General features: G+C 38.9%; 1 protein-coding gene across 5 annotated transcripts in view; it reads right to left on the bottom strand.

Moving 5' to 3' along the window:
- The window catches only part of TP53BP1 (tumor protein p53 binding protein 1), a 68,206-nt gene that overhangs the window by 35,639 nt on the left and 19,894 nt on the right, over positions 1 to 12,673 (bottom strand). For 4 of the 5 annotated variants that reach the window (XM_043490083.1, XM_043490080.1, XM_043490082.1 and 1 more), the window contains 3 exons: positions 7,060 to 8,386; positions 2,963 to 3,082; positions 1,995 to 2,198 (listed from right to left, as the gene is read on the bottom strand). In XM_043490083.1, coding sequence (XP_043346018.1) covers positions 1,995 to 2,198; positions 2,963 to 3,082; positions 7,060 to 8,386 — 1,651 coding nt within the window. The remainder of the gene's footprint in view (positions 1 to 1,994; positions 2,199 to 2,962; positions 3,083 to 7,059; positions 8,387 to 12,673) is intronic. The other variant, XM_043490081.1, reaches the window with a different exon arrangement.

Here is a 12,673-nt window from a genome sequence, read left to right on the forward strand (position 1 = left end):
GGGATCAAACCCGGGTCTCCCGCATTGGAGGCAGACACTTTAACCTCTGAGCCACCAGGGAAGCCCATTTAAGGTCTTCCCAACTGTAACTTCAAATCTAAAGATTCAAAGCTATCATGTACTCTCTTGCTAAGTCCTATCTGATTTCAGAGAAGATGACAATAATGATGAAAACATGTTATACTTTATCTCTACTGAGGTTCTAAATTTTCAAATCAATACGCACTGAGAAGCAGAACTGCACTCTAATTCAGAACCAGACTTCTGGTTCTTGGAACTACTTTGAATTCAGGCTACTTCATTTTACTAGCTGTGTGACTCTAGGGAACATGCTCAACCTTTCTGTGCCTCAGTTTCCTTACCTATGAAATGAGGATAACAATAGGATCTACTTTACAGGTTTGTTATCAGATTTAATGAGCTGTACATGTATGCCATATATAGGCGGCATATAGTAAGAATTCAAAATACATAGCTAAAATTTCTTTTCTTCAATCTCATAGAATCAGAGCTCTTATCAGGTCCACCCACTCTATCTGCAGTCTTTGAAAACTCCCCTTTCATCTCTCTCTCTCTCTCAAGAATCTCATTTTTAACCCATTTCCCCTTTGGAGATTTCCTTTCAATCTCTAGACCTGCTTAGGTATCCCTCAGCCTAAAAAAAAAAAAAAAAAAAAAACCTCCTTCAGTTCTCTATCCCCCTCTAACTTGCTGTTATTTTCTCTTCCTTTCTTACATAAACTTCTCCAAAGTAGAATACATTTGCTGCCTCTTCTCCTCCCCTTTACTCCCCAATTACCGTCAGTACAGGTCCCACCCTAACCACTGTACTGAAATAGTTCTTTCTAGAGTCACCCAATGGATCCTAACTGCCAATCTAACGTACATTTCCAGATATATCTTTCTAGACCTCACTTCGGCATGTGACATTTTCTTTTAACTCTCCTCCTCATAAACTTCCATGGCTTTATACTCTCCTAGCCCTCTTATCTAGGAATATTCCTCTAGATAAGGAGAATATTCCTTATCTTAGGTAAGGAATATTCCTTTACAATCTCCTTGATAAAACTTTTTCCTCTCCTAACTCCATTAAACCCCATTTACAAACTTACTAGTGGAAGAATTACAAGCTTTAGAGTCAGATGGATCTGATTGAAACTCCTGCTCCACCTCTTACCAATTACTGTAACAGTAGGTTTAAAACCTCTCTTAGTCTCAGTTTTCTCATCAACAAAATGGAAATAAAGAGATTTACTACAGAGTGCTATCATGAAAACAAAATATGGATGCAAAGTCATTCTATATTTTTTCTTGTACTATTTCCATATTTAACTGGTCTCAAGATCCCCTCTATTCTGCTATTCATCTCTCAAATTCATCCCCTCATCTCTGTCCCACCACTAATGATCCCACTTCCTGGTTAAAGACTGCATTTGCCAGGCAGCAGAATAGAAAATGGGCAAGGAAAGGAATGATGCACAAATTTTTCAAACAAGCAACTGATCCTTTAAAAGAAGCAAATCTGACCATATTACTCCCCTGCTTAAAATTCTTCAGCTTTTCAGCATGATGTAACAGGCTTTTCAGAATCCAGTCCTGACTTTGCAGCCATTCCCTTGTACCTTCTCTGTATTCCAGCCATACCAAACAACTTGCAATTAATGTGGGTAAGTCAACTTAAACCTACAACCTGAATCCACAATCCTACATTTTCTAGTCACTTCTGAACTCAGACATTTCTGACTATGAAAACCAATTACTTTATACAGACACAAGTTTAACACAGAGATACAAGCAGCGCCATAGAGATTATAAAATGGAGCACATTCAGTAACATGACAGTGACTAGCAAAAACAAAGAATTAACATTCATGAAAATAAGCCTTTACAAATAACATTCATAAAAGTTTCAATCATTAAAACCAGAAGAAAAAAAATAATTCCAGAAGATCTGGAGTCACTAGTTACCCAAGATTAACATAAATAAAACTTACTTTCCAGGCTAAACTGCAAAGACTCTTCACTTGCCTCAGTCTCAGGACTGACCAATTTCATTCTCAGACACAACTGATCACCCATTTCTGGGGCAGCCCCAGAATCTCCTTTTTCATTCCCAGGTATGGGATCGTTGGTCTCCACCATGCTTTCTGACATGACGTCACTGGTCGTTATGGTGCTTTCTGGATAGTTGCTAATACCTGAAAGAAGGGAGGCAGGGGGAAGAAAGAAAGAACACTAAAATACAAACATGAAAAATAACAATTCAAAGTCATCAATTTGTCTGTTTGGCTCCACAGCTCTGCAGGATTGAAGAGGATTCCTAGGATAGATCCTGTCACAAGTATCAACAACTACGCACTAGTACTGACACCTGGTCTTAAGAAGAGCAACAGGATTCAGTTCCACTTCTGCATCTGGACAAAGGATGCTGCATGAGCCCTCAGCCAACCCACATCTGCCAGCATCAGGCATAGGTAGCAGGAGACTCCAGACGGCATGACTGTTACCTCCCAGCACTGACTAGAGAAAACAAATAGGTTAATGTAGAAGACTACTAGCTGCTTCAGGGAAGGAGGATCTAAATTTTCTTGCCCTGTCAAGCAGCAGCAGACTGATTAGCCAGGGTCCTAAGTAAACAGTACTTCTACCCTACCTGCTGTCCCTTTCTTATAAAACAGCTCTAAACCATTGTTTAACACTCAGATACTGTGGCCTTGTAAGTAACAGGATAAAATCTTCACAGATATTCTTCCTTCCTTCCTTCACTGCATCCTTTCTTTTCATCACTGCTCACATTTCCTGGGAGTTAACTCATGGAATCGGACATCATATCCTTATTCTTCCTAAGACAAAAATCAATCTCATCAGGCAGGCCCAACTCCTCAGATATAAGAGAATCACTGGCACACAGAACAGTATCTCAGAAATTCTGCTTTAAACATCATTACATTTAATCACTCACCAATAGGAGTACTGTGTCTCTTGGGCTCCAATTTTAGGTGCCCAATAAGAGGTGGAGTTGCACCAGTCAATGGTGGAATAATATCACCTTCTTTAGGCAAAGTAAAATGAAATGGAGTTTCTGGAGAAAGCAAGAAAACAAACAAACAAAAAAAAAACCCGATGATAAACAAAAAGGAAATCAAAACAGAAGTACAAAAAAGGCAAAAGTGAGGAGAACTGCAAGAAATCTCTCAATTACTCTTTTCCTTTGCTCCCCAATTCTGCCTCATTCCCAACCGCCCTCCCTCACCAGGCCTCTCAACCAATGACCTACTGTTCTCTCTGCTCATCAACAGAACTGACACAAGGTGGACAACTAGGGAGCAGGCAAATAGAGGAAGCCCAAAAGCTTGGAGGCCCTGAGGAACATGGGGTCACAAGGAACACAAACATCTGAGCGCCAAGACAGGAAGCTGGACGGTTTCAAATCTAGACATCTTAGTTTTGTGTAATGTTATCTCAAGGAGTTCATTTATAAGCCTTACCAATCTGTAGGATTTCTCTACGTTAAAGTCTGATGTTAATACTTATAACTTGCAATCTACTCAAAGAGCAGACAAAGGATTTCTTGGGCTAAAAGGACTTCAAAATACTCATTGGTTCTAGAAGAAAGATATAGGTTTCACAATTCAGCAGTACTGACCAGTTCTAGGCCACAGCAGTACAACAGTAACTCTCACATATATGAGCATTCTCATTGTAGACATACTGATCATTATCAAACATTTGTCTAGAAACAAAACTTTATTTTTTAACTAGGTCTCCATTCCAAATTTCTAATCAGAATTAGCAAATGGCCAAAATCACATTTTCTGAATTCCTATTTACATCTTTTAACAAAATGACTAAATTTGGGAGAAAAAAAGAATTATGCCAAACTGCTATTCTTAAACCTGGCATGTGAAAAATTGTACTTAGTTTCCTGCAATGGCTCAGAATAACTATAATATGGCTTACCCAGTCACTATGCCTTGTGAAAATTGTTTGTCTAATGTCCTTTCCACATCACCAAGCAATTCTCTGATTCCCAGGGGACATTTAGTGGGTGTCGTACAAAGTTAATCCTGACACTGTCTACCCAGTTAGTGTTAGTCACTCAGTTGTGTCTGACTCTTTGCAACCCCATAGACTGTGGCCCACCAGGCTCGTATGCATGGACTTCTCCAGGGAAGAATGCTGGAGTGGGCAGCCATTCCCTTCTCCAGGGGATCTTCCCAACCCAGGAATCCAACCCACGTCTTCTGCATTGCAGGCAGATTCTTTACCATCTGAGCCAACAGGGAAACAGAGACAGCATCAAATCTCACAAATTAAAGGCTCAGGCCCACAAGACTGCCCCCACTTCAGACACCAATCAACAGTCCAGGCTATTATCTGTGCTTCTAACCTACCAGCTCTGTGTCACAGGTTCCCACAAGGATGAAAAGTTCACATGTGCTGCTTAAGAAACTGTGAGGCACAGAAGTGGAAAGTCTCAACGTCCCATCTAACTGGCAAAGAATTCCACCATAATTATAGCAAAATGAAATGGTAAGCATTCATTTCCTGGCAATTGTTTAAAAAGTAAGTCCTTCAAATTAATAAAGAACTTAAAGATACAGAATTAAAAAACAAATACACCTCACAAAGCGTCATACACTCTAAAGACTACTTTACAGAATTTTCGTTTCCAGAACAACCATCTGTTCTCTCTCTTGACAGGAACTATCCTTCACATTATGATCAACCATTCAGACTTTTGAAAATCTGTATATAATCTTTAAGTAGAGCCTTCTACATGACAAACCATAATACGTGAATGTAATATGCAAGAATTACAGAAAATTATTTATGAAAAGTTATCTTAGCACTACTGATCTGATGCATCACTACAACCTAATAGATACTGGTTTATACAGGTAGCATGCCATTATCTGGTCTTCAAAGCCTAATTTCTGGATTATTACAAGAGCCTATCAATTACTTTGCCTGCCTCAAGTCTCCCTCTTTCCCCAACCCACAATTCTTTCTGTACAACAACTAAAGCAACCTTCCTACAAAACATGACTTAGATTGATAACGGTACTTAAGATAAAATGAAACTATAAAAATCTTTAATAATACAGAATACTAGGTCACTCAGACAGTTCTTTACCATAACTCAGCAGAATCAGAAAAACGGTATCATACAGTTTGGGGCTTCCCTGGTGGCTCAGATGGTAAAGAAGTTACCTGCAATGCAGGTGACCTGGGTTCCATCCCTGGGTTGGGAAGATTCCTCTAGAGGAGGAAATGGCAACCCACTCCAGTATTCTTGCCTGGAGAATCCCCATGGACAAGAGGAGCCTGGCAGGCTACAGTCCATGGGCTCTCAGAGTTGGACACGACTGAGCGACAAGGCACATATCATACGGTTTTTACAGGAGGTAAAAGCACAGACTTAGGAGACCGAGGTTCCAGTCCCACTTCAATCATTAACTAGCCACATGACTTTAGGAAGAAGAGACTGAACCCAAGACCCCCTAACCTCCTTTTCAGCTCCTTTTCATTTCTTGTTCTAAAAGGTGGGGGGGGGGGGCGGAATATGAACATCAAATCTAATAAAAGGGAGCAATTCTGAGATGAAAAAAGTACTAATAATGACTCCTAGACAAGAGGTATAAACTAGAACCAGGAACATCGAAAGGTATGATTACCCATACTAATAGCCATGATGCTACCTTAACACTGCTTCTCATTTCCATTATCTTTAGAAACTTGCTTTCTTAAGTCTGTGTTTTGGTTTTTTGGTTTGTTTTGTTTTTAAATTATACTGACTTCGGGCATTCAGAAAGTCTGAATTCTTTTCAGCTAATATCAGACATGATATTCTAGAAATATTTCAGAAAGAAGCTATTATTCTCATTCTGAACTGTATAAAATAGATAAAGGGACTTTCCTGGTGGTCCAGTGGTTAAGAATCTGCCTGCCAATGCAGGGGACACGGGTTCAGTCCCTGGTCTGGGAAGATTCCACATGCTGCGGAGCAACTAGGCGACACAACTATTGAGCCCATGAGCCGAAACTACTGAAGCCCGAGCACCCTAGAGCTACTGAGGCCCGAGCACCCTGGGACTAGTGAGGCCCGAGCACCCTAGAACTAGTGAGGCCTGAGCACCCTAGAGCTACTGAGGCCCGGGCACCCTGGGACTAGTGAGGCCCGAGCACCCTAGAACTAGTGAGGCCCGGGCACCCTAGAGCTACCGAGGCCCGGGCACCCTAGAGCTACCGAGGCCCGGGCCTGAGCACCCTAGAGCTACTGAGGCCCGGGCACCCTGGGACTAGTGAGGCCCGAGCACCCTAGAACTAGTGAGGCCCGGGCACCCTAGAGCTACCGAGGCCCGGGCACCCTAGAGCTACCGAGGCCCGGGCACCCTAGAGCTACTGAGGCCCGGGCACCCTAGAACTACTGAGGCCCGGGCACCCTAGAGCCAGTGCTTTGCAACAAGAGAAGCCACCACGAGAAGCCTGCTCACCACAACTACCGAAAGCCCAGCAAAGCAACAAAGACCCAGCACAGCCAAAAATAAATGAAACTTTTAAAAAATAAAATAGACAAAGCACACAAACTACAACTTTCCCAGTTAAAGGTTTAAGATGTATATACGTTGAACCAATGTCAGAAACTGAATACCCGTAAGGAAGAAACCACCATGCTTTTTTAGAACATGATTTAACTGTGTAAGGTAATCAAAAAAGGTCCCTGTACTTTAAGGCCACTGTCGAAATATAAAAATATGGAGCAAGGCTGGGACTTAAGTAGAAAATACCAGATTGGTACAATTTTCTAAATACTTAGAAAATTCATGCTAATTACACCTGAGTTCTAAAGCTGATAAAAACCTCAAATGGTCTCTGATTCCACAAATAATTAAAGCTACAAAAGAAAAAAAAACCATATTTTAATTACTGGCTGCTCACAAACATAAATCCAAATTCATTTTCAGTCCTGATGTAACAAGTATGAAGTTCTTGCCTACCTTCCATTCTAAATTATAGTTTGGTTGGAAACACAGAACAATTTACAATCACACTTACCACTAGAGCTTTCACAGAAGCTTTGTGAAGCCTGGGCAGAGGCTTTCTCCAGTTGCTGGGCCTCGACACCTGAGTCCACGTGCTCTGCCTTAGCCACTTTTGAGTCTTCCCTTAATGTGCTATCGGTTCTCTCTTGTGGTTGGGTCTGCTGCATTTCCTGCTCAGGTCCTGGAGTATCATCTGCTCTCACTAAGGTCAAAGGAGGCTGTGAAGAGTCTGCCTCTACAGGTTCCTTTTCTGCAGTCACTGACTTCTGATCTCCTTCATACTCTGCACACTTTTCTTCTTGGATATCTGCTCTATTCTCAGTACACGGTTCTATTTCTGGGGCATCATCCTCCCACGACTGAGAATCTGAGCATTTCTCCACTCCCTCTAAAGGTTCAGAAGAGACATCAACTCTGGGAGATGGTTCCTTCACATCTACAATGACAACACTCGAGTCCTCTGAAGTAGCTTCTTCCCATGCTTCCTGATCCTTATGTTCCAATTCCTGTTCAAGTACTGGAAGCTTCTGGGGAGAATCAATACTTATCACACTGGCTTCAACTTCCATAGCTTCCTGGCATTCTTGTTTGGGGACTTCCTTCCGAAGACCCAGCCCCTGTGACTGAGTTTCAGTCAGAGAAAGATGCAATGTGACACTCTCTGTATTTTCTTCTTTGGGCTCCTCGCATTGACTTTCACAAGGAGTCTCAGGGATTTCTTCCACCTCAGACCCTGAAGACCCCTCCTCTGGATGATGTTCTTTAATTTCTATAGCTTCCTCCTGATCTAACACACTGGAGAGTGCCTCAGATCGAGTAGCTGGAGAGGGAACCGCCTGACTACCTGAATCACAAGTGAGATCAATACAAACGTCTTCCGCTACAGGTTCTTCTCTGCCTTTGCAACCGGCAGATAAAATACTAATGTCATCCCTGGTTTCTGTGTTATCCCCCTTTGCTTTATCATCGTTCTGATTCAGTTCTACTTGGCCGTCTTGTGCAGGATCAATCAGGATACTATCATTTTCAGCAGGAACAAGTTTAGAATTGAGAACCGGAGACATGGGTTCAGTATCCTCAATCTGTGTATTTTCTCCATCTTCATCAATCCTGTGAGAACTCAAGCTTTCTATCTTTGGGGACTGGCTATACTCACTTGTAGAAAGCATTAACTTACAAGAATCCCCTGTCAAAGAGAGTCCCAGATCCTCAGTGGAATTCTTTGGTTCAGTCTCTGAAGCTTTAGAACACTCAACAGTCAAAGATGAACTATGCAAATCTCTACCCTTCTTCTCATCATTTGATCGTTCTTCCAAACTTGGAGATGGAATGAAGATATCCTAAAGGACAAACAGACAAATAATCATTCCTTCATAATCGTATTTCTTTTATATCTAGTCCTTCAATTCTAAAATTTCTAAATCAATTACACAAGAATTTTAAAACTCCAGGGCCATAACCTCAGAAATACAAGTCATAATCACCAGTCTTTTTTTCACCAACACAAGACAATGTTTAATGCTGTTCTTGTGAATCACTGATCTAGAATAAGCACAATCCAAACAAAAACCTACAAGTATTCAAGTAGGTAGAAAAACACTTAAATTTACTGCGTATCACTACTAAAACCACGCCATACCCTGTATGATGGGCCGTTAATCACGTAAGAATCACGTGAACATAAGCCTACACAGTCCACTTCAGGTCTCACAAAGTGGGAACACATATTGGCGTAACTCAGAGATACTGCAGGTTCAGTTCCAGGCCACCACAATAAAGCAAGTCACACAGGTTTTTAGGTTTCTCAGTGTACATAAATGTTTAAACTATGCAGTCTAAGTGTGCAATAGCATTGTGTCTTTAAAAGATTTACATACCTTAATTAAAAAAAAATTTTTTTAAATACTAAACATCGACTGACAATTCTGGATTGCCACAAATCTTCTATTGGTAAAAAAACAAATTATCTGCAAAGCACAATGAAATGAGGTATGCCTGTTCTTATTTCATGTCCCACTATTTCAAAACGTGCTGGCACTCACAAAGCAAATGTTAAAATGCAAAGTTTATGATAATCACATTAGTCAACAGACACCACTACACACCAACATGGAAGGCTGAAGGCAGTAGTAAGATCACATCCTGTTGGTGAGGATGTGGAACAACTACAACTGTCAAACTGCTGGTGGCAATGCAAAAGCTATCACCACTGAGGAAGACAGTTCGGTTCTATCTTACAAAGCTAAACATTCGTTAGTGTTACAATACGATCCAGAAACTGTACTTGTAGTTATTAACCCCAAAGAAATAAAATCATAAGTCCACACGAAGATGTGTACACAAATGTTCACAGCAGTATCAAACATCCAAAAACTAGAAGCAACCCAAATGTTCATCAAGAGGTGAATAAATTGGGGATATCCATATCACAGAATAGTACTCAACAATAAAAAGGATTAAAATATTAATACATGCCAGAATGTGAATGAATCTCAAAAATTAGCTGGGCTAAAAAACTCACACAAATCATCACACACTTATCATTCCAATTATAAGAAATTCTTGAAAAGACAAAACTGTAGTGATGGAAGGCAGATGACGGGTTGCCCGGGGTAGAAGAGGGTATCGGGAGGGTGCGAGGAGGGATCAATTGTAAAGGATTATGAAGAAGCTTTTTAGGGTGAGGAAACTGCTCCATCGTTCGATGGCGATGATGGTTATACATTTGTATACAACTACCAAAATTCATCAAACTATACACTTAAAATGGCAGTCTCATTTTATGTAAATAACATCTTAAAAAAAATTTAACTCAAAGCTTAATGTTTTTATGTAAGAATTTACATTTAGGGTGTTGTTATGCTCAACATAAATGCTAAAAAGCTCTAGACATAGCTGGTAAGGCATTCATTTCCTATGATTTTTAAGAGAATCAAAGTATGTTGCCAAACATTCTGTGCATTCATTAACTTCTGATATTTCAATGTTTGGTCTGTTTACCCTTTCAGATTCATATACTCCTGCATAAAATTGGTTCAACATTTCTAATGGCAATTTGACAATCCACAACAGCCTTGAAACCTTATATACTTCTAAGCAAAATAATTCCATTCCAGGAAATTATTTGATGAAAATACACTGAGATTTAGCTACAATGCTGTTCAATACTAAAATTATTTAGAAAAGGCAACAATATGAAATATCCTAAATATCTACAGATTCCAGATTCATTTAAAAATTATGATACACCTAATACGATGGAAGAATTTATAACTTACATAAAATTGTACATGACTATTAAAAAAATATATAGAAAAACAGGCTATGCATTAAATAGGAACATTTTCTAGTTAAAGAAGTATATGAATATATATTTTATTGTGGTCTATACATTTTTACATAACTTCCATGTTTTTGAAGTTATTAATAATACATACCATTAAAAAGTTACAAGCAGTTATTTGAGACAGGATAACTGATGACCTTAGTTTCACTTATTTGTATGTTACACACATTTTATAAGAAATTATGTATTTTTTTAAATAAAAAGTCAGTCAATTCACAAAGGCTTATAGATAAGACATTGCTAATAAAATTATAAATAACAGTTGTTTTTGAAAGTCAAACTCATATAAAAATAACTACCTCAAAGTGAGCATTTACAATGTGCAACCACCACCTCTATCTACTCTGAAAACATCTTCATCACTCCAAAAGGAAATCTCATACCCATTAAGCAGTTGCCCCCATTCTGAATATGCTTTAAGAGTTATCAAAGTAAATATTTATGTGATTTTTTTACAGAATTTTTTCAATATATGTATAATTTCTGTCAGCAAAGTAAAATTTCAGGGGCTAACCAGCCTAACAATAAACTTTATTTCTTAAAAGCTGCCTGGATCTAGTATCTGGCCCCTAATAATCTCTGAAGGCTTAGTCAGAATAATAAAGTTAAGTGGAAAAAAAAAAAAACCCTCAGGGCTCTGAATAAAGACTCATGAAGAATTGTCAGGACTTCGATCAATGAGTCAACCAGTCTAGACTCAATACAGACCTAAATCCATAGTACTCAAGCAGTCAAAAACTGGTCTCACACAGAGTTTAAAAGCCACTAATAAAATCGTCTGTATGTGTATCAAGAATGAGAAAGTGTTAAATATCAAACTATTTTCTGCTAATCCTCTCCTCAGCCCTCACACCCTGGTGAAGGATCAGAAAGGCTATGCAGTTAACAAATATAATAGGGAAAAAAAGAAAGAAATACATGAAATTACCTTTATCTCAGTTTTCTCTTGATTAGTAATCATTTTATTATAAATAAACAGATCTTACAACATCAAAATTAGGTTGACTTGGACTCCCGTAACCAATGTACAGGAAAAAAAAAAACCAGATGTACAAAAGTGAGCCATTAAGAATAACATAAGGAGTTTGATACACAATGAAAAAGTATGGAGCTTCCAAATAAAAACAATGGATTTAATACACACATTAACTTTTTTCCAAAATCCCACTAAGGAAATGGTACAGCAATTTTAAAAAAATAAATAAATTTTCAAGAAAAAGAACACAAAGAAAAGATAACCACAGTAAAATTTTAGAAGAGTGGTCATCTATTCAGCAGACTAGTGAAAACTTAATTCCTAAGACAGCAGTGGAGAAAGCTAAGATGTAACCCAAATTACACCGCAGAATCACCATGCCCCAAAAAAGATTCAGGACTTGGCAGCAGCCCAGGTAACTCCGGAAGTGGTGATGAGGGCAGAGCTAAAATCAGGAGGACTGGCTGGCTGGCTGGAAATCTATTTAAGAAGCAGTTTAATCCCCAGATCCTCTCTCCCTGGCCCTTGTCCTCCCTGGAGAGAGTAAAACAGAACATCCCTGAACTGGAGGACAGGGGGCAGTTATTAGAAAGTACCATACTGGAAATAGGGAGGTTAAATGAAAATTGACATTGAATAGAACCTACACCTGTCTCTCAACACTCCCAGTCCCCTTTCATCATAGATTTCTAAAGTAATGGCAGACAAGAGGGAACCTGAACAAGATGAGATAAATCAAGATACTGACATTAGGAGACCCCAGAAACGGCCCTACAGATAACACTACAGTAAATACCAGAAACAAGAAGCACCAACCACTAATTCAGAACTTCTAATCAGTTTTCTAGGATTTCCCTCTTAAAGGAGGTGGACAATCAAGGATTTACCATCACGCTCTTAAATTAGAGGAAAGCCTCTAATTTAAAAGTGAAACATACAACTAACAAAACTAAAATCTATTTGAAGAAATAGTGACCATTACAGGGAGAAAACTTCTCAAAAACTACTATTAATATCATTAGGGAGATAAGATAGTATACCCATAAAATGACAAAATGCTAATCTTTTTTTAAAAGGGAGAACATTTGAGAAAAAAAAAAGTATAGAAATTAAAAACCCAAGAGTAGAAATTAATAGCTCAGAGAAAGGTTAAAAGATGGTTAAACCTGGTAATTGCACTCCTAATTATATATAATGAGAGAAATAAATTATGATTACATATAATAGAAATAAAAACACACATTCACAGAGAAACTTGTGCATGAATGTACATAGCATTGTTTATAATAACCAAAAAGGGGGTAA

This window comes from Cervus canadensis, chromosome 17 (genome assembly GCF_019320065.1).
Source record: "Cervus canadensis isolate Bull #8, Minnesota chromosome 17, ASM1932006v1, whole genome shotgun sequence".
NCBI classification, from domain to species: Eukaryota; Metazoa; Chordata; class Mammalia; order Artiodactyla; family Cervidae; genus Cervus; species Cervus canadensis.